General features: G+C 38.9%; 1 protein-coding gene across 2 annotated transcripts in view; it reads left to right on the top strand.

Annotated features, from left to right (window-relative positions):
- The window catches only part of LOC116355068 (collagen alpha-2(IV) chain-like), a 66,328-nt gene extending 47,589 nt beyond the window's left edge, over window positions 1-18,739 (top strand). Inside the window, exons 7-10 of one of the 2 annotated variants that reach the window (XM_031798317.1) lie at window positions 8,489-8,593; window positions 13,779-13,968; window positions 14,084-14,348; window positions 18,187-18,236. Coding sequence is in view for 1 of the 2 variants with exons in the window: in XM_031798318.1 (XP_031654178.1) it covers window positions 13,936-13,968; window positions 14,084-14,348; window positions 18,187-18,323 (435 nt within the window). In the remaining variant the exon portion in view is untranslated. Of the gene's footprint in view, window positions 1-8,488; window positions 8,594-12,718; window positions 13,969-14,083; window positions 14,349-18,186 lie in introns of those variants that run through there. The other variant, XM_031798318.1, reaches the window with a different exon arrangement.
- The last annotated feature ends 2,050 nt before the right edge of the window (window positions 18,740-20,789 follow it).

The raw sequence follows: 20,789 nt of genomic DNA, 5'->3' as shown, positions 1-20,789 counted from the left end.
GTAACAGCAGCATAAAAGAGGCATTGGGGGGGCACACAATGCAAATAGTCCGGGTAGCCATTTGATTACCTGTTCAGGAGTCTTATGGATTGGGGGTAAAAACTGTTGAGAAGCCTTTTTGTCCAAGACTTGGCACTCCGGTACCACGTGCCATGCGGTAGTAGAGAGAACAATAGAGAGAATTTACAAAAGTAAACCTTTAGGCAAAGTAAACCTTTAGGGAAATTGATTTTCAAAAGTAAACCATTCAATAATGAACAAACTAGCAATATGCTGGCTACTGTTTATAGTCTGCAAAAAGAAAGCAACAAAAATACACTCCGCAGGTCGAAATCTCTTTTGGAATGCAAATGTCTTAACGGGGCAGCATCCTATTTTGAGATGTAAAAAAATGAATGCAATTAATACAATGCAATTTTAAAGAAAAGAGTAATGGCCTACATTGCTAAATTATATTAAACAGCTTTTTAATACATATCATAATAACCTAATATAGCCTATTAACAGCTGCATATAGAGAGAAAGCATGCCAACCTATAGTCCATGTATTACCCCCAATGAATTTAAAACTACGCTGATGTCAGGGCCAGTAGAAATTCTGTTCAAGCCAGTAGATTTTTGGCCATCTGACCCAGTCGGGCCGGTGAGAAAAAAAAGATAACATTGGACCCTGCCATAGCTTACAAATAGGACCCAGAGTCCAGAAAATACTCCAGGCCCCAGAAAAGACACACACACACATTTGAACCTGTGGTGCCACCTCTGCTATATGGTTTTCTTCATTAATTTCTTATTTCGATACAAATTATGTTAGTTATAGATTGTGATGAGTTGAGAAGTATATTATGTCTGTTGGTCACACCATAGGACCAAGTGAATCTAATGTAGTGTTCAACACAAATAGGTTGCCTTACCCTGTACCTTACCCTGGTGTCTCAACTTACCCCTTTGGCTCAAATGACCCCACTCACCCCTACATAGATCATTAATTAGTTTTATTTTACATTAGATTTGTAATATATATTTCACCCAATCAATCTTTAGTTTTCAAATCGAACTACTGTATGGTGACAGCTTCTGAAAGTGTATTGGAAAAGAGCCCTAATGCCTAACCTGTACTTTCCCTATAGGACGTTGTCACTGTTATGGGTTTCCTCTTACTTCTAAGAAGCTTCTCTTGTAGTTTGTGCAGAACTTTACTGCCCTACTCCTACCTCTTTTCTGCATTTCAGGGCCACGCTTTGAAACAACATGTCTGCAGGGGATCGCCATCTTGTGGCGCATACACAACATCACACTCAAAAAGACAAATCAACTCTCTTTACTGTATCACATATGCAGTGGTGTAAAAACTAAAAACACCTTCATAAAAAGTGAGTCACCCAGTAAAGTACTACTTGAGTAAAAAGACTGGTTTTAAATTTACTAAAGTATCAAAATAAATATTAAATGCTAAAGTATACAGTGCATTCAGAAAGTAAGCAGACCACTTCCCATTTTCCACATTTTGTTACGTTACAGCCTTATTCCAAAAAGCGATTAAATATTTTTTCCCCCACATCAATCTACACATAATACCCCATAATGACAAAGCGAAAACAGGTTTTTAGACATTTTAGCAAATGTATTAAAAATAAAAAACAGAATGTACTTATTTATATAAGTATTCAGACCCTTTGCTATAATACTCCAAATTGAACAGGTGCATCCTGTTTCCATTGATCATCCTTGAGAGGTTGCTACAACTTGATTGGAGCCACCTGTGGTAAATTCAATTGATTGGGCATGATTTGGAACACACCTGTCTATTTTTGAAATATTTTTTTAATTTAACCTTTATTCAAGTCAGTTAAGAACAAATTCTTAATTACAATGAGGCCTACACCGGCCAAACCCAGACGACGCTGGTCCAATTGTGCACCGCATTATGGGACTCCCAATCACGGCCGGTTGAGATACAGTCCGGTCTATATAAGGTCCCACAGTAGACAGTGCATGTCAGAGCAGAAACCAAGCCATGAATTGAATGAATTGTCCGTAGAGCACGGAGACAGGATTGTGTCGAGTCAAAGATCTGGGGAAGGGTACCAAAAAATGTCTGCAGCATTGAGGGTCCCCTAGAACACAATGGCCTCCATCGTTCTTAATTGGAAGAAGTTTGGCACCACAAAGACTTCCTAGAGCTGGCCGCCCAACCAAACTGAGCAATTGGGGAGAAGGTTCTTGGTCAGGGAGGTGACCATGAACCCGATGTTCATTCTGGCAGACCTCCAACCATCCAGAAGGCCAATCATCTCTGCAGCACTCCACCAATGCGGCCTTTATGGTTGTGTGACCAGACGGAATCAACTCCTGAGGTAAAAGGCACATGACAGCCCTCTTGCAGTTTGCCAAAAAGGCACCTAAATGACTCTCAGACCATGAGAACAAGATTATATCGTCTGATGAAACCAAGATTGAACTCTTTGGCCTGAATGCCAAGCATCACATCTGGAGGAAATCTGGCACCATTCGGGCCGGTGAGAAAAAAAAGATAACATTGGACCCTGCCATAGCTTACAAATAGGACCCAGAGTCCAGAAAATACTCCAGGCCCCAGAAAAGACACACACACACATTTGAACCTGTGGTGCCACCTCTGCTATATGGTTTTCTTCATTAATTTCTTATTTCGATACAAATTATGTTAGTTATAGATTGTGATGAGTTGAGAAGTATATTATGTCTGTTGGTAGGACCAAGTGAATCTAATGTAGTGTTCAACACAAATAGGTTGCCTTACCCTGTACCTTACCCTGGTGTCTCAACTTACCCCTTTGGCTCAAATGACCCCACTCACCCCTACATAGATCATTAATTAGTTTTATTTTACATTAGATTTGTAATATATATTTCACCCAATCAATCTTTAGTTTTCAAATCGAACTACTGTATGGTGACAGCTGCTGAAAGTGTATTGGAAAAGAGCCCTAATGCCTAACCTGTACTTTCCCTATAGGACGTTGTCACTGTTATGGGTTATTGGTTACTGTTATTGCCAAAAAGGCACCTAAATGACTCTCAGACCATGAGAAACAAGATTATATCGTCTGATGAAACCAAGATTGAACTCTTTGGCCTGAATGCCAAGCATCACATCTGGAGGAAATCTGGCACCATCCCTATGGTGAAGCATGGTGGTGGCAGCATCATGCTTTGGGGATGTTTTTCAGCGGCAGGGACTGGGAGACAGGATCGACATAATTCAAACAGTTTTAGAAACTTCAGAGTGTTTTCTATCCAATACTAATACTAATATGCAAATATTAGCAATTATGACTGAGGAGCAGGCCGTTTGATATGGGCACCTTTCATCCAAGCTACTCAACACTGCCCCTGCAGCCATAAAAAGTTAACTGCTTCTACCCCCAAGCCATAAGACTGCTGAACAACTAATCAAATGGCCACCCCCGCTGTCATTCTCTCTCTCTAGCTGTTCAATAAATCCCGAAAATACCTTAAAATATATTTCAGAAAGCAACACTCAACTCTTAATTATTCACCATCCAATCTCACTGAAATCACCCATTTGATTACCTTTAATGTGGTGTTAATTAGTATCTTATGTGACATAACAATAGTGTGATATCTTTATAAATGTCTCCAAGGGGTTTCAAGGATATCTAGGTCCCAAAGATTAATAGAGTTCAGGCAGGTCAATTATACAATTATACAGTCTTCTCAACATCAATGACCCTTTAGTAACATCGTAGTAGATTAATACTCTCATTAACCCATGGATGTTACTGTGACTTAGCTTTACATTAGACTAGTTCTAGTTCTGTCTACTTCTGTGTTTCCTCAAGCATGGGACCTGAGATAGTGATATGAGTGACATCAAAACAAATGTTCTCACAAAACTGTGTTTACCAAGGCAAAACAAAACACAAAGCAGACTTAACTCCATGGTCCTCTAAGAACCTATGTTACATTAAACAATCAAATGCTACTCTGTTTGACAACATAAGGCTGTTTATTTCCAACATTAGGACTGCTATCCTCAGAAAATGAAGTCTGCTTCATGTTTAGTTTTCTTCCCACGATGTATCGTGATACTGAGTTTCACGACAACACTGTAGCAGCACTGTAGATGGAATGATGTGTAGACTACTCTATTTGTTGTTTTTCAAACCAACCTGTTCTTCCCCTCAACATGTATTAGACCTTGAGTCCTTCACATTATGATATGCTCATTGTATGTCAAAAATGTATAGTTCCACTGCTTTTTTCCCACCTATTATGTCTGCTTGTTGGTTTATGTTTATGTTTTGACACTGCATGCTGGCATGGTCAATAGCTTGTTTACCATTATCCTCTTCCATTTAGTCGCTTGCTCGCTCGCTCTCTCCCTCTGTTCAGTGACAAACATGAAAATGGCATTTTATTTAGCTCGACAACTGCATTGGAAATAAGTATTGTATAATGCTTTCATTTGTTTTCCTCTGGGCTTTGTACTGGGCTCCCGAGTGGCGTAGCGGTCTAAGGCACTGCATCTCAGTGCTAGAGGTGTCACTACAGACCCTTGTTTGATCCCGTGCTGTATCACAACCGACTGTGATTGGGAGTCCCATAGGGCTGTGCACAATTGGCCCAGTGTCGTCCGGGTTAGGGGAGGGTTTGGCCGAGGTAGGTCATCATTGTAAAATAAGAATTTGTTCTTAACTGGCTTGCCTAGTTAAATAAAGGTTAAATGAAATAAAACATTTTTACAATGTTGAACCCCCCAAAGTAAATAGACAATCTAATCAAATTACATTTGAGTGAACAAAGTAGAGGGCAGATTGTGGGTGGAAGCAGGTGTAAGACATGATTTTCCTTGACTCATCCGGATCTCAACTGAGACCCATAAGGAAACTGACAGGATAGACTGACTTACTGAACGATAAAGGCGAATGGGACTTTGTGGGCATATTGTGTGTGTGTGTCCTGGCATGATGTCATCATTTTTTGTCCCCCTGGCATGACATCATCATCATGTGTCTTTTGGGTCGTGGTGTGTTACATGGCCGTCAAACTGCTTGTAGAGATGAACACATTGCTTGTTTAGAAATTCACTCAATCACTAAAACACCTTGATAAAATAGATTTTCATAAAACAACCGTGATAAGACTTTATAACAATATGTCACTCTTGCCAGTTAGTCTTTATTGATTTCTCGGTCTTAGAAATAAATAAAATACATGTGCGGGCTGTAACATCCATTCACACTATCCCAGATATCAAATAAAAATTAATGTTTTTCATACACTCTTAGAAAAATTGTATGGTTTGATTATTATTTACATTTAGTAGTATGGCTCATCCAAAATGAAAGTTTGACAAAAATTTGACAAAAGGTTTCTAGACATTAATCCCACTGGTTTTGTGGGATTGAGATATGCCACCAAGAGATGTGATTCTGCATAATCTTTTAATAATAATAATCAATACTTACACAGAAACTTAAGAAGCTTCTTATTTTAAGAAAAAATAAGATAGTTCATAAGTGCAATTCCTCAACAATATCTTAAGATTTCATGATTTTCTTACGAACTTCTCAAATATTTTACAAAATTCATAAATATCTTCTTAAGATGATTGTTGTTAGGCAACCGCTTTAGCTAGCTATCTAGCTAGCAATGGCAATCATGAAAGCATATTTCGTACTGAGATTACTATTCTAAAACATTTTCTTGAGTTTCAAATAAATAAATACTGAAGCTTTCAGATTAAGTTTGTGAATTAATTAAACATGTTGAATTGCTTTCATTAGCTTAATTTATTTTTTAAGACAAGGGTTTAGCTATATTGTAAATAAGAACATTTCCAAGAACAAATCCAATAGCTTTATTTTAAAGAATCCAATTTCTTCTTAACTTCTTGCTTAAGCAAAGTTGTTATTCCTCAAAAAGTTGATTGGAAATGCTCTTGCGCTATTTCTTATGTTTCTCCTGAAGAAGATTTTTAAGCAAAAACTTAAGAAGCCTCTGAAGAATAAAAGTATAAGTTCATAAGATAGTTCATAAGTGCAATTTCTCAACAATATATTAAGATTTTATGATTTTCTTACGAACTTCTCGAATATCATCTTACAAATCTTCTTAAAATGCTTGTTGCTAGGCAACTGTTTTAGCTAGATATCTAGCTAGCAATGGCAATCATGTTAGCATATTTCTTACTAAGATTACTGTTCTAAAACATGTTCTTGGGTTTTAAAAAATCAATACTGAAACTTTCAGATTAAGTTTGTGAGTGAATTAAACATGTTCCATTGCTTTTATTAGTCTTTTTATTTCATTGCCCTGAGTTTAAGACAATGATTTAGCTATCTTGGAATTAAGAACATTTCCAATAACTTTATTTTCAAGAATCAAATTTTTCGTAACTTTTTGATTAAGGCGAAACATAAGTTATAGAGCATGATCATTTCCAATAACCTTTTTAAGGAATAGCAACTTTGCTTAACTTCTCTGGGATATGTTAAAAAAACAGGGAAAATGCAGAGTGCCAAATTCGAATAAATTACTTTCAAAATCAAACTTTCATTAAATCACACATGCAAGATAGCAAATTGTGAATCCAGCCAACATGTCAGATTTCAAAAAGGCTTTTTGGCGAAAGCAAACGATGCTATTATCAGAGGATAGTACCTCCGTAAACAAAGAGCGAAAGCATATTTCAACCCTGCTGGCGCGACACAAATGCAGAAATAAAATATAATTCATGCTTTACCTTTGACGAGCTTCTTTTCTTGGCACTCTAATATGTCCCATAAACATCACAAATGGTCCTTTTGTTTGATTAATTCCGTCGATATATATCCAAAATGTCCATTTATTTGGTGCGTTTGGATCCAGAAAAACCCCGGTTCCAACTTGCGCAACGTGACTATAAAATATCTCAAAAGTTAACTGTAAACTTTGCCATTTCAAACTACTTTTGTAATACAACTTTAGGTATTTTTTTACGTAAATAATCGATAAAATTGAAGACGGGATGATCTGTGTTCAATACAGGAAGAAAACAAACTGTAACTAGCTTTCTGGTCACCCGCCTCTATCTAACAGTACACTTCAAGTGACCCTCGTTCAAGATGGCCGTAATTCTTCATTACACAAAGGAATAAACTCAACCAATTCCTAAAGACTGTTGACATCCAGTGGAAGCGATAGGAACTGCAAGAAGGTCCCTTAGAAATATGGATTCCCAATGAAAAGATTATTGAAAAGAGAGTGACCTCTAAAAAAAAATCTGAATGGTTTGTTCTCGGGGTTTTGCCTGCTAAATACGTTTTGTTATACTCACAGACATGATTCAAGCAGTTTTAGAAACTTCAGAGTGTTTTCTAATCTACTAAGAATATGCACATTTTATCTTCTGGGGATGAGTAGCAGGCAGTTGAATTTGGGCATGGATTTCATCCGGACATGAAAATACTGCCCCCTGTCACCAAGAAGTTAACTTTCTTCTTAAGTCTATAGTTAAGGGGAAAATGGCAGTTAAGAACACATTTCTTCTTAAGATGTATATTTTTGTATATCTGGGCCCTAGTGTCTAGTGTCATTATATACATGCTGACACTCCTCGCATAAGGTTCCAGTACAACCACCCAAAAATAACCCATGCATGTAAACACAGATGAAATACAGTTAGAATAAAACAACCATAATCACAGCTACAATATTATGTGAAATAATGCAACATATGAACAGTAATACACTACAGGAATGCATTGCATTACCCACAACCATCTAACGAGAGGGTTCTTTGTAATCCATCAGACAGAGAGAACCCTCTTTTAAAAAAGGGATTAGTTGAGCAGAAAAAATGCTACATAGAACCATTACTCACTTATAAGAACCTCTGAAGAACCTTTTTCTAAGGGTGTAACTGATGTTTTCATAATGAAGACAATAACCACGTTTCCATCCACAGTTTTTATGCAAATAAAGTCATACTCGTACAGTAAAGTAAAGTCAGCTGTGATTGAAACAGGAAGTTTTGGTGCAATTGTATAAATGCCGACAGATAATCTGTTCCAATAAATATCGGTCTTATTCTGGTGACATGATAATCGATGCTTGACTGCCATTTGAGAAATACAAATATTCTTGCTTTTATCCATAATAATCTCATCATGTAGACTAGCCTACTCGCATAGCCTACCTGCACTGTATCTGTGAGCTGTTGGCTGGAGCGTAATTGCTAAAACCAGAATAGGCAGATTTGCTATTTAACGCAACAGTTTTAGTGACAAAACTATTGGTAGAGTTGAAAGTGCGATGGAAACACATTTTTATTCGGTACATTTTGTGTGCACTACACACTGATTTTTATCTGCAACAAGATTTCAGAATATTCCCAAGGAAATCTGTCACCAATTAGATGGAAACCTAGCAAGGGAAGAGTTACAACTACTAATCCATTTAGTGCAGTAATTGTGACTCCCATGATAACCTGTTGTTTCAGGGATACTGGGAGAGTTGGGGCTGCCTGGAAGACCAGGACCCACTGGGGATGTTGGGGAGATGGGGATGCACAGCCCCCCAGGGCTACCTGGGATATCAATATCAGGTCAGTGACCCAAATGACACCTGGCCAGTACTGATATCCCCCATCTCAAAATACTGCTCAGCCCCAGTGTGAGTGTGCTTGTTTGAGTGCATGTGTGTGTCTAATAGGGTCTTTGTACTGTAACTCTACCTTCCCATGCATACCATGCTGCCCAGCTCTGCTAGGGCAAGTAAAATGCTCAGAGTGTTCTTTCATTTGTGTCTGGAAGTAGTTTACAAGCTAATCTTCAGAAGATTGGAGGCATGGCTTATTGGAGGCGTGGCTTTCATACAGTTATTTTTGGCCACCCGTTAGAGTAAATTTCATAGAGTAAATGTCATAGAGTACCATTGAGTCATAATACCCATAACACTTAGCGGTCAAACAGGGAAAAATCTACCATTCAATTTTCCCATGTGGGATTTTAGAAACACTTAAAATAAGTGTAGGTTTACCATGACCTTTAACAATATGTTTGCCTGTATTCAACCTCAACAAATGAAATGCTAATTAGCTGCTAATGTGGCTATCATAAAGACCTAAAATGCCATGATGATCTATATTAGATTGCTGAATCAAGGCAAAGGTAAGAATCTCTGGATTAACAATCTAATGTTAGCTAAATGTAGTAATGAATGAATTGGCTAGATTTCATTCAATTTACCTGTTAGCAAAAGTGTCAGCTAGAGATAACTTGCAGGAGCTTACAGGGATTTGATTTGTAGTCTATTATGCTTATTAGCATTTCTGAATCTGAGAGTAAAAAAAAGACAAATACTGTATATGTGACCTGTTTCAGGAAACTAGGCGTATATCGCGGGTCACTACTTTTTAAAAATAAAAATGTGTTTTTGGCAGAAATGCCTTTCTCGAACATGTGAACTTTCGTGTGACTTCATAACAAACTTGTATGCCATCTGTAGATACGAATGTAAAATTACGAGCCTAGTTTGTTTAGCCACAGAAAAAGTCAGCAACCTTCCCTCTAGCCATGATTGGTTGAGATAATGAGTGGACTGGACATGCTGAGAGATGAGTTTGGATTGGTCTGCCATATAGCACACTCCTGTCTATTTGAGCTGGTCAGTATGTCTAGGTAATCCTGTCCAACACAGCTTTTTTTATTTTATGTATCGCGTAGTAAAACTGCATAAGTCTAATGTCAAGTTAAAGTGTACTATTAACTAGCGAACATTAGCTGTCTGGCTCGCTAGCTAACATTACGTGTATGCTCTCCACTTTCTGGGGGACCGAGTTTTGAAATCTGGAATTTGAGTATGATAGCTAAGGAGATGTATAAAACACCTGTCTCCAGATTACATCTTCAAACTAAAGGCAACCATGGCATCTGTGACAGAGAGGGAGAAGCCTCCTTCCATGTTTTTGGGTAAGATAGTCTACATTTTCAGATATTTCACGTTTCTAATTTTTACAGAAAGTGGTTTCATTTCAAGTTAAAGTGTACTGTTAGCTAGCTAACGTTAGCTGGCTGTCTCGCTAGCTAGCTAACATGAAGTGTATGATCTTATTATTCATATCTCAGAGCCATTTGCTTGACTCGTTAGAGCGTAATGTTAGCTAGCTAACATTGAACCTGGTTGGTTAGATACCTGCAGATTCATACAGGGTAGTAACATCATGAGTTGGGATTATGGTTCATTGTTTAGCTAGCTAGCTAACTACATGTCTTAATAGGGCTGAAATCCCGTTAGCGGGATCGATATGACAACAGCCAGTGAAAGTGCAGGGCGCCAAATTCAAAACAAATCTCATAATTAAAATTCCTCAAAAACATACATGTATTTTATACCGTTTTAAAGGTAATCTTGTTGTTAATCCCACCACAGTGTCTGATTTCAAATAGGCTTTACAGCGAAAGCACCACAAATGATTGTTAGGTCACCACCAACTCAGAAAAACAGCCATTTTACCAGCCAAAGAGAGGAGTCACAAAAAGCACAAATAGAGATAAAATTAATCACTAACCTTTGACTTCATGTTACACAATACATGTATGTTTTGTTTGATAAAGTTCATATTTATATATTTTTAAATCTCAGTATACATTGACGCGTTACGTTCACTAGTTCCAAAAACATCCGGTCATATTGCAGAGAGCCACATAATTTTACAGAAATACTCAATATAAATGTTGATGAAAATATAATTGTTAGACATGTGTCACGGTCGTCATATGGAGGAGACCAAGGCGCAGCCTGATATGACTACGTACTTCTTTTAATGAAGAATAGACACTGAACAAACTATACAAAACAACAAAACGAACCATGACGCTAATATGGCTAGTGCAGAACAGGCAACTAAACAGAGTAACAACCCACAAAATACCCAAGGAATATGGCTACCTAAATATGGGCCCCAATCAGAGACAACGATAAACAGCTGCCTCTGATTGGTGCTCAATCTAGGCAACCATAGATGTATAAGCACCTAGATTTACAATAAACCCTAGACATACAAAAAACCATAGACAATACAAAAAATAAACAAACCACCCTTGTCACACCCTGACCTAACCAAAATAATAAAGAAACAAAGATAACTAAGGTCAGGACGTGACAACATGGAAATATAGATATACCTCTCCTTAATGCAACCGCTGTGTCAGATTTTTTTTTTTACTTTACGGAAAAATAAAACCATGCAATAATCTGAGACGGCACTCAGAATTATTTTTTTTATCCGCCATGTTGGAGTCAACAGAAATCAGAAATAACATTATAAATATTCCCTTACCTTTGATGATCTTCATCAGAATGCCCTCCCAGGAATCCTAGTTCCACAATAAATGTTTGATTTGTTCGATAATGTCCATTATTTATGTCCAAGTAGCTACTTTTGTTAGGGGGTTTAGTACACAAATCCAAACGCTTGTGCAGGTCCAGCCGAACGTCGGACGAAAACTTCAAAAAGTTATATTACAGGTCGTAGAAACATTTCAAACTAAGAATAGAATCAATCTTTATGATAGTTTTATCACAAATCGTCAATAACGTTCCAACCTGAGAATTCCATTGTCTGTAGAAAAGCCATGGAACGCAGGTCGCTATCATGTGAAATGCGCAAGACCAGGACCTGGCTCTCTGCCAGACCACTGACTCAAAAGCTCTCATCCGGCCCCACATCACAGTAGAAGCCTCATTCAAGTTTCTAAAGACGGTTGACATCTAGTGGAAGCCGTAGGAAGTGCAACATATCCCACTGTGTATTCAATAGGGGCTAGGTTGAAAATCGACCAACCTCAGATTTCCCACTTCCTGTTTGGATTTCTTCTCAAGTTTTTGCCTGCCATAGGAGTTCTGTTATACTCACAGACATCATTCAAACTGTTTTAGAAACTTCAGAGTGTTTTCTATCCAATACTAATACTATGCATATATTAGCAACTGGGACTGTGGAGCAGGCCGTTTACTCTGGGCACCTTTCATCCAAGCTACTCAATACTGCCCCGGCAGCCATAAGAGGTTAAAGTGTTGCTCTGTGCTACCCAGTGGGTACAATACTACAGGAAAAGCAAAATAATCCTAACATTTCCACACCCTAATTGTAGTCTAAGTTTATCTTAGAATAAAAACCTTAGTGCAACAACAGTTTTTATAAATTAATACCGCAGTGGTGCACAATTATCAGTTTCTATTTATGTTTATGCCACCCATTCATTGTCAGTTAGAGACACAGTAGCGCCTTGGGACCCAAAAGTATAAACAGTGCTCCAACTCCCCCTTGCGCTGGTCTGGAGCAATGAAGTACTGACACAGGGTACTGTACTAAACCACAAATGACCTCTAAGTTCCACATTGTAGAATAATAGTGAAGACATCACTACTTTGAAATAACACATATGGAATCATGTAGTAACGAAAAAATATATTTTATATTTGAGATTCTTCAAAGTAGCTACCCTTTGCCTTGACAGCTTTGGACACTTTTTGCATTGATGATGGGGGAATCTCAAATATAAAATATATTTTTTGGTTACTACATGTGTTATTTCAAAGTAGTGATGTCTTCACTATTATTCTACAATGTATAAAATAATACAAGTAATGAAAAACCCTTGAATGAGTAGGTGTGTTCAAACTTTTGACTGTATATACCAGGGCTCTCCAACCCTGTTCCTTGAGAGCTACCGTCCTGTACGTTTTCACTCCAACCACAATTGTAACTAACCTGATTCAGCTTATCAACCAGCTAAACATTATAATCAGGTGCGCTAAATGAGGGTTGGTGTGCAAACCTACAGAATGGTAGCTCTCCAGGACCAGGGTCTGAGAGCCCTGATTATATACTGCACCCATTTATTCTTGGAAAATATAACTTAGAAATACCTCATGAGCTTAGTTCAATTGTCGTACCCAATCAGAACCCAAAATATAAGTCCAGGATTCAATCAGATCTGCAGTAACTTGCGTTAGCCGACATAGCTTTTCATTTATTTTGTTTAGGCAGTGTCTGAGGTGCTACTGTGTTAGAGCTGTCAAATCGGTGGGTGGCTGCTTTTGTGATCATTGTCACGAAATCACACCTGTGCTTATGTCCCACCCATGTTAGAAGTTCAGAACAAAAAAAGTGTAAACCGTATAGAAGTAATGACACTCAAATGTAAAATCATTAAACAAAACTATAGGGATTTATATCAGCCTAATTGAGGTGAAGATTACATCACACATTCCAGTGTTCAAACTTGTAACGAGTCTGCATGGGATTTCTACTGTGCATCCCAGGGCAATGTCCGGGGTTTGACAGCAGTTACACCTCAGGTTGCCAATTTTATTGAATTTTGGCATAAGGATTCAACTGTCACTTCCTTTGACAACCCCTGGCGTTATACCTATCGTGGACATTGCCAATGGATGCACCAAGTCACATAAGTAGAAATCCCATTCAGCTGTGTTACAAGTTCCTACATTGGAATGTGTGATGTAACTTACACCTCATTTTTGCTGATATAAATCCTTATTATTTGAATAATTTTCAATTTGAGTGTAATTACGCGTTTGTCAGTTAACGCGGGTTACGGCTGTAGTTTGTGAATTCATTTAATTGATTGATTGAATCACATTCCTTTGAAAAAGCAAAACAATTATTCACTATTATGCTCCCTTTAAGAGTAGCTAAATATCCCTTACATATCCATGTTTTCCGCCTGCATTTTCTCTTTGTCTCTTACTGTCTGTCATCGTAGGAGCCCCCAGGCCGATCGGGAGATGCCGGCAGCCAAGGCCCCACCACCACCTTTAACTCTGGCTTCCTGTTGGTGATGCACAGCCAATCAGACACATTTATTTCCTGTCCAGCAGACATGACACAACTGTGGACTGGCTACAGTTTGCTGTACCTGGATGGCCAACAGAAAGCCCACACACAGGACCTCGGTACGTTAGTCTACAATACTGTTTGTGTGTGTGCTCATCTGTGCACCTGTGTGTGTGTGTGTAAGTGTGATTGTAACCGGTAACCAGGCATGTATTTTCCTCTTTCCTCGGTCAGGCCGGGTCATGTATGCGTCTCTTCAGCCCCATGCCTTTCTCCTACTGTAAAATGGGCATGTGTGACTACGTCAGCTGCAATGACAAGTCCTACTGGCTATCCACCACAGCGGCAGTGCCCATGATGCCTGTGGCCCAGGACATCCAGCAGCACATCAGCCGCTGCGTAGTGTGTGAGGCCCCCTCCCCTGCTGTGGCAGTTCAACAGCAACCCCTTCTGTCCCCCCAACTGGAGGAGTCTGTGGGTAGGATACTCCTTCCTCATGGTGAGTTTATATGTGAGTGTGTCTCTGCATGTCTGTGTGTATGTGTGTGTATGCGTGTTTGTGTGCGTGTGCGTGTGAGTGTTTTGTTGTAAGAGTTCATCCAATGAACATACTTGATCAACGATCCTTCAGATTTTTTTCAGCTGAATTTTTTTCAGTTTTCTAGATTAGTAACTTTTTTCTCCTGAAATCTGTAACTTGGATGAAAGCTCTTAATTTGTTTATTATGTTTCCAGGTTTCAGTACCTAATATTACGTGTCAGATTATCTTTCGCTTGAAACTCCCTAGTCAACAACAAACAGAGTGGCTTCAAGCATCAATGTGGCTCATCAGACACTCAGATTCAGAAAACATTAATGTCCTCAATGAGGCAATTAATTCTGCAGCAATCGCAATGCATACAGACACTGAAATTGTTATTATGTCTTCACATACAACAGTGGTCCTCACACTCTTGGAGGCTAGGACCCTCCGAAAGCCTATGACATTTTCTTGTCACCCACCAAAGCCACAGTTGTGTTTATTAGAGCACTCAACAGAAAATATTTTAAAGTAGAAAGCAAAAATAAGCATTTTTGATTGAAGAAGTCCATGTAGTCTCTTCCTGTTCTGTTTTCTTCTGTTTGGTGCCTAATGAACACGACTCAGTTAGGCCTTGATTCAATCAGATCAAGCCTTAACCCGCATTAGTAGATATCCACATTTATGTTGTTTTGTCGGTGTTGGAGGTGTAACTGCAGTATGAGCTGACAAATAGGTGAGCGGTTGCTCTTGTGTGTCACAACCCAATCCCTTCCTTATTATCCCTGCTGCATTAGAAGTTCAAAATGGCGAAAGTGTAGGCTTATGCATGTTTTCATGTTGATTTGGATCTCAATCTAATCGAGATGTTGATAATATTACATCACACAAAGTGTTTAAACTAACACGGCTATAGGAAATTCTAACGCAGCTGCATGGTATTTGTAAGATTATGAATTTGGGTGATTCATTGCGTCAAATGGCAGTGTCCGCGATAAGGTAATGGAAGGAGCCGCTTGTGGATTTAACAGCTTTAACTCAGTTCCACCTCCGACACCACCAAAACAATCGCTATGCAGGTGTCCACTAGCGCAAATCTAGCCAACGTAAGAATCTAACATGCAAAATAATAACAACCAAATTAGTTATATTGACTACCTGTTAAACTGCTTTTTTAATAGACCGGATCAAAACAATATATCTAAGCCAAAAAGGTCTGTGCACTGTTCACCAAAGCATAATGTGTAAACTTTGTTACAACCCCATGTTTGGTCCACTTGAAGGAGAAATTAGGGGGGACACTTTAAGAATCCCATACAGATATATTGTTTCACACAGATCTGACACTGGTGCTTTTTTAATTACTTACAGTAGGCTATGTCTCTAGCTGTAATTTTGTCATTTTGACAGTGTTGATAGATGGTTGTTTGTCCTGTTATATAGATTCTTAAGCAGACATTAAGATACAATGTGATTTGAACGAAAAATGTAGAAGTTAAAACAAACACTATCTTAATGTCCTTCTATTTTGATATTTTATAGTACCTTGGTATCATGTCCACATCATCTGAAACACAATACCGCCTTCTTAGAAGGCTATAGACTACAACATGTCACAGTTATTGTCCCCCACCCTCTCTGCCCATCCCCCTCTCTTTCCCCTGGTAGACAGCACACACTACCACTGGTCCAGCAAGACTGTCCATTACCACTGAACCTTATTGTTGTCAATCTTTATTATAAGTGCCTGTCACTCACCTGCCTGTACCACCCCCTAAGGCAGTTTGTTGTTACCACAAGATTGCAATTCACTCACTTAGCTGACTCATTCTCATACCTGAATACCCATTAATTTAATAGTTCTAAAAGCAGTATAGTATCTACTTTATTATCTGTAAACTGTATAGTTTGTTCAACCATGCTTTAGTTTTGATGGTACACGTTTATAGAAACAAGTGGTCTATTCCTTCAGTTCAGTCCTCTCCTTTATCGGCCTCCTCGTTATTTAATTGGGCTTCCTTTCACTTGGTCTTCATAAAGAATTCTGTAAAATAACTTAAGACACACACATTGGCTGTCAAGGTAATGGTTAAAAATTCACCCATTTTAAGAGCGCTTGTCTTTTCTTGCACACTGCAGGATTCCTTACACCGATCTATTACGTCATGTCTGAACATTCAGCCTCATTTCTTGACTTCAACACACTACCCAAACTAACACAAGTAATTAATCCTTACTAACACACACACAGACAAACACACTCAGTATTCAGGACACTTCATTATCATGTGTATAACAGTGTGTAAGACTGAAATTTGCAACAGTCTGTAAATGTTTCCCTGCCCATTATTTTCTGTTGTATGTAAATATGTTCGCACTGTTGAAAGAACAGGATTGCTTTATATTTTTACTGTAAATGTGAAGAGTATTTATTTAGATAGGAATTATTGTGAATGCATGGTATTTCTCCAAAGAAGAAGAATATTATGTTGTCAAATGATAGACTCAGGCCAATGTTGGGAAGTATTTGTAGGCTGTGGACGAGAGGAGAAAAATAATAAAACCGAAAAGCATGGGCTCGCATTACTGTGCAGGTCACATAACTCGCATGTATAATTCTTTCACAGACTGACAATCTTACCCTGCAATGCCCGATGTGGGGATTTCTGTTCCAGTCAAGCAGTAACACACCTGACTCAAGTAATCATATCAAGATTTTGACAAGTTGAATCAGGTGTTTTGCTGCTGGGCTGGATCAAAAACCTGTACCACCACCCCTCCAGACTATCGCAGTTTGAGATCAACTCTATTTGGTTTGGACCAACTCTATTTTATATCATGTTCGTTATGGTGATGAGAAAGGGTAACATGTCTAAGGAGAATTTTTTCCCATACATCTCAACATTCTCCATTTCTCGGTGCAGACATACCCTTGCTGTCTGGTTACATTTGTACCCTAAGGTAATTTTGGGGTAAATGAGAATATTGTGGTCACCCGAGTATCTTTTTTAACTGTTATGTCTCATAAGATAACCAATGTCAGAGGGCAACAGAACATAACTATTGTTAAAGGCCCCCTATAAACAGAGCTGAGAGAATTCACCACAGCTTATGTACTGTTGGACTAGAGAGAGCTTCGCTGTGGAAGCCTGAGATTCATAAGCATGTAACATCACAGATGTTCACAGAAAAGTGATTATCTGCCAGATAACATAGGGAGTCGTTTCAGCTCTATTCATTCTATTTCTATATGCAACATTCGGAACGTTTCACATCACTGAATCATATACCCTGAGTCATTTCATGTGGTTAACATAATGAGACCCTCTTCTGAGCCAATGGGATTGCTGCGGGTGTAAATGTGTAGATTTGAAAACAGTTGATAAAATATAACCAGTCTGTCAGAAGTGGCTCTGAGTTGTTTACTGATTGACTGACTGACTTTGGTTCTGAAAAGGGAAGGAGCGTTCTTCTCCAAACCCCTCTTCCTCCCCTCTCTCAATGTGTGGTTACTCCCTTAACATTAGAGGCACATCAGAGGTTAAACATGGGACTCTCCAACATCACTGAAACAAACACAGGTGGGAAAACATGTACACAAACACACAGAAGCTGAGCCACCCCCAAGACCACCCCCCCCCTGTCTCAGCCTCCAGTATTTATGCTGCAGTAGTTTATGTGTCGGGGGGCTAGGGTCAGTCTGTTTTATGTGGAGTATTTCTCCTGTCTTATCCGGTGTCCTGTGTGAATTTAAGTATGCTCTCTCAAATTCTCTCTTTCTTTCTTTCTTTCTTTCTTTCTTTTTCTCTCTCGGAGGACCTGAGCCCTTGGACCATGCCTCAGGACTACCTGGCATGATGACTTCTTGTTGTCCCCAGTCCACCTGGCCGTGCTGCTGCTCCAGATTCAACTGTTCTGCCTGTGGCTATGGAACCCTGATCTGTTCACTGTGATTACTATTATTTGACCATGCTGGTAATTTATGAACATTTGAACATCTTGGCCATGTTCTGTTATAATCTCCACCCAGCACAGCCAGAAGAGGACTGGAACCCCACTTTGCCTGGTGCCTCTCTAGGTGTTGGCCTTTCTAGGGAGTTTTTCCTAGCCACTGTGCTTCTACACCTGCATTGCTTGCTGTTTGGGGTTTTAGGCTGTGTTTCTGTACAGCACTTTGATATATCAGCTGATGTAAGAAGGGCTATATAAATACATTTGATTTGATCATCTTCGTAAACAATTTGGTATGATTTCTGTCAGCATTCTTAATCCTTATAGGAGAAGCCTTTCAGTAATAATTCCTCTAAGCAACCAGTAGTCTTAAGTATTATATGTGGACTGTTTCAAGGTTAAATAAATGCATATAATTTCCAAGTGTCATGTGTGTGTGATTGCCAGTGTTTAGGTCATTGCAAATGGTTACTGGAGTGTTATTAGCTTCATAGTAGATCAAGTGTAGTCTTTAATGTACTGAACTAAGGGGAGAAATGCAGTGTTTACAATATATATTTAATATAAATAATATAAATGTTCTAAAAATAGTTTGTATAACAAACAAGATTATTTTTAGAAACACATCAAATTACTATCATGTTCCCTCTGGAGCAAAATGTAACACAATTTAAAACTTAGTTCCCTGCTCTCTAAAATGATTTAGTTCCTGTTTTATATTTGCTAAGAGACAGATACAGTATATTTTCTAATCCTATTATTACATTCAAATACTACAGGGCTTTAAATCTTCATTGATAGTTGAAAAGAATGAAATGGTAGCCCAATACGTATTCATATTTCATATTTATATTTATAATAATTACATGAAAATACACTGAAACTATCTTTTAGTATTTTGTCAATTTGTCCACTCCACCACATTTTTTTTGCATTTCAGCAGTCCAGTTTTCAAGATAAAGCCGTATCCGTTGAGAAGAAAAAAATTATGCATCAAGGAAAATGTTTGCTCAACTAAAGAAAAAATGAACAATGTAGTATTAAAGGTGGAGTCAGCGATATTACATACAATATCAGTGAAAAGTATGGACACCAACTGATTTATTATTTTTTCCCTATATTTAACTTGGCAAGTCAGTTAAGAACACATTTTATTTACAATGACGGTCTACACTGGCCAAATCCAGACGACACTGGGCCAATTGTGCGCCGTCCTATGCGACTCCCAATCACGGCCGAATGTGATACATGATGAAATAACACATATGGAATCATGTAGTAACCAAAAAAGTGTTAAACAAATCAAAATATATTTTAGATTCTTCAAAGTAGCCACCCTTTGCCTTGATGACAGCTGTGGCTTCGGGACAAGCCTCTGAATGTCCTTGATTGGCCCAGCCAGAGCCCGGACTTGAACCCAATCGAGCGTCTCTGGAGAGACCTGAAAATAGCTGTGCAGCGATGCTCCCCATTCAACCTGACAGAGAAGAATGGGAGAAACTCCACAAATACAGTTTTGCCAAGCTTGTAGCAACATTCCCAAGATGAATAGAGTCTGGAAACGCTGCCAAAGGTAGTTCAACAAAGTACCTAGTTAAGGGTTTGAATACTTAATTAAATGTTTTTTATTATTAATACATTTGCAAAAATGTCTTCAAACCTGTTTTTGCTTTGTCATTATGGGGTATTGTGTGTAGAATAAAGAGGGGAAAAAACTATTTAATCCATTTTAGAATAAGGCTGTAGCATAACAAAATGTGGAATAAGTCAAGGGGTCTGAATACTTTTGAATGCACTGCTTATACAAAATTAGTGGATTTGGCTATTTCCGCCACACCCGTTGCTGACAGGTCTATAAAATCGAGCACATAGCCATGGAATCTCCATAGACAACATTTGCAGTAGAATGGCTTTACTGAAGAGCTAAGTAACTTTCAACATGGCACTATCATAGGATGCCACCTTTCCAACAAGTCAGTTGCAAGGCAATCAGAGTCTCCCGTCTGTCCGGCGCTGCCAGAGTCTCCCGCCAGTCCGGCGCTGCCGGAATCTCCCGCCCGTCTGGCGCTGCCGGAATCTCCCGTCCGTCCAACTCTGCCGGAATCTCCCGTCCATTCGACCCAGTGCTAGGGTCCCCAGTCTGAGGTCGGCGGTGAGGATCGCCGCTCGAAAGAGGCCATGGAGGCTGTTGAGGAGGCGGACAAAGACTATGGTGGAGTGGGGTCCACGTCCCGCACCACCACCGCGGACAGACACCCACACAGACCCTCCCCTATAGGTTTAGGTTTTGCGGCCGGAGTCTGCACCGTTGGGGGGGATATTGTCACGTTCTGACCTTAGTTCCTTTGTTAGGTCTTTGTTTTAGTAAAATTTTAGTAAAATTTGGGATTTCTGTGTTCGGCCTGGTATGGTTCTCATTCAGAAGCAGCTGTCAATCGTTGTCCCTGATTGAGAATCATACTTAGGTA

This window comes from Oncorhynchus kisutch, linkage group LG19, assembly GCF_002021735.2.
Source record: "Oncorhynchus kisutch isolate 150728-3 linkage group LG19, Okis_V2, whole genome shotgun sequence".
Taxonomy (NCBI): Eukaryota; Metazoa; Chordata; class Actinopteri; order Salmoniformes; family Salmonidae; genus Oncorhynchus; species Oncorhynchus kisutch.
The sequence above is the reverse complement of the archived record's forward strand: the minus strand, read 5'-3'. Positions and strand labels throughout refer to the sequence as shown.